The 1,730-nt window shown below is 40.6% G+C and overlaps 2 protein-coding genes across 2 annotated transcripts in view; both read right to left on the bottom strand.

The window, feature by feature from the left end:
• Positions 1 to 705, bottom strand: part of LOC104716432 (nuclear pore complex protein NUP58-like) — a 3,571-nt gene extending 2,866 nt beyond the window's left edge. Inside the window, exons 1-2 of the mRNA XM_010433808.2 lie at positions 304 to 705; positions 139 to 174 (exon numbers count right to left, since the gene is read on the bottom strand). Coding sequence (XP_010432110.1) covers positions 139 to 174; positions 304 to 623 — 356 coding nt within the window. The 5' untranslated portion in view covers positions 624 to 705. The remainder of the gene's footprint in view (positions 1 to 138; positions 175 to 303) is intronic.
• Positions 1,037 to 1,730, bottom strand: part of LOC104719951 (pre-mRNA-splicing factor SLU7-A-like) — a 7,073-nt gene continuing 6,379 nt past the window's right edge. The window contains exons 5-7 of the mRNA XM_010437930.2: positions 1,507 to 1,621; positions 1,297 to 1,400; positions 1,037 to 1,183 (exon numbers count right to left, since the gene is read on the bottom strand). Of these exons, the coding sequence (XP_010436232.1) occupies positions 1,037 to 1,183; positions 1,297 to 1,400; positions 1,507 to 1,621 (366 nt within the window). The remainder of the gene's footprint in view (positions 1,184 to 1,296; positions 1,401 to 1,506; positions 1,622 to 1,730) is intronic.

Raw genomic sequence — 1,730 nt, 5'->3', positions numbered from 1 at the left:
CTTGAGCTAACTAGAAGAACATGGGAAGCAAGCAATAAAAACTGGAATAATCCACAAACCTGAACAATGCGGCTAGCATCAAACTCGAACCCTTCACTGGATACAGAAGAATCATAAAGTCGACTACACTGATCTAATCTCTGACTTTCACTTCTATGCTCCAATATCTTCTCTCTACAGATAAAGATTCAATAGCCATGGCATCAAAAGACTCTAACAACATCATGTTCTTCAAGATTTGAACAAGAACTGTAACAATTAAGCTCTAAAGCAAATCCTAATAAGAAAAAGAGAGAAGCGTACTCAATCTGAAGCAGGAGTTTCTGAGAATCGGGATGAAGATCGGCCCACTTGGTACTGTAATTGGCCGGAGCTTTATCGTTGGTGAAGAGATACAGCTGCTGCACTTGCTGCTGCTGTTGCTGATTCTGTAGTTGTTGTTGTTGCTGCTGCTGGAACTGTTGCGGCTGAATCAACGACGTTTGCTGCGGTTGTTGCTGCTGCTGGGGTTGCGAGAAGAAGGAACCGCTCTGCTGCGGCTGAAACGTCTGTTGCGGAGTTTGAAACAGCGGCTGAGGCGTCTGCTGTTGCTGTGGGGTAGAGAACATATTACCGAACGACATTGCTTTGATAAAACCGACGGCGAATCAAATCTAGGGTTTCTATTCGCCGGCGACGATTTGGAGTTGCGCAAAAGATTCAAAACCCCCCTCTCTCTCGTTAAAAACTTAAGTGGTGACGGGATAGAAAATTGATAAATTAATAGTCTTAATTCCACTTTTTAACAAACTTGGAGGGTTCTTTTGTAAAAAAGGAAACATTTACTAGTTTATGCAGATTAGTTTATAAACACAACTTGATGAAAAAAAAAAAAAGTTTAATTTTATCTGTAGTTTCTTTTATACGTGTTGTTAAATCATAATTTGTCCTATGTTTGTATACTGATGAATCTTTGTGTGGCCAGAGAGGAATAGTAATTGTTGTTAACAATGAAAACGTAACAAAGGTTTCTTCAGGTTATATGGTGAAAAAGGGATCAGCCGAGGAAATCTTTCCTTGGATCCTCGTGGTGAACTCTCTTCATCCTGTAAGCTTCCATCTCTTCTGGAGTCACATCGTTGGTGTATTCCACATTGTATTTGCGCTTCCTCTCGTTTTTCTCTTCCTTCCTACTCAAATCCTCCTGCACACAAACAAACAATACGTCAGATATAAATCTTGCAGGGCCAAGATTGCCGTATACGTCTTGGGTAAAGAGAGAAAAATATGAACTGAAACTATGGCATCTATTTTCACCTTTCTAAGAGCATTAGCTAGTGCCTCCTCGTTCAATTCCAAATCTTCAGAAGTATCGGTTCCCCATGTGGCCATTCTCTTCTCTTCAACCTTCTTTGGGCTCTCTGATCACCAATATATAAAACCAAAAATGTCAATGGCGTTACAAAACAAAAAGCAATAACAGAGTAAGAGAATAGAAGGAAAAAATGCAAAGTCAACAACACAAACCTTCAGAAGCTTCTTTGCGAGCAATGTTAGCCTTCATCAGATCAAGGGACGCCTCTGCAGCTTCGATTCCAGCAGAACCAGTGCAATAGCTGTTGCGAATGGTTTGCTGGCAACACTTGTATCCCCCATTGGTGATCTTTCCACCAAGAACCCCAAACACTTGTGTGATTGTTAGTATGAACATCTTCTTCATATTTACTTTTGGGAATTATTACCACCTCTTG

Source organism: Camelina sativa, chromosome 10, assembly GCF_000633955.1.
Source record: "Camelina sativa cultivar DH55 chromosome 10, Cs, whole genome shotgun sequence".
Lineage (NCBI taxonomy): Eukaryota > Viridiplantae > Streptophyta > Magnoliopsida > Brassicales > Brassicaceae > Camelina > Camelina sativa.
Note: the sequence above shows the minus strand (reverse complement) of the source record. Positions and strands in the feature narration are given on the sequence as shown.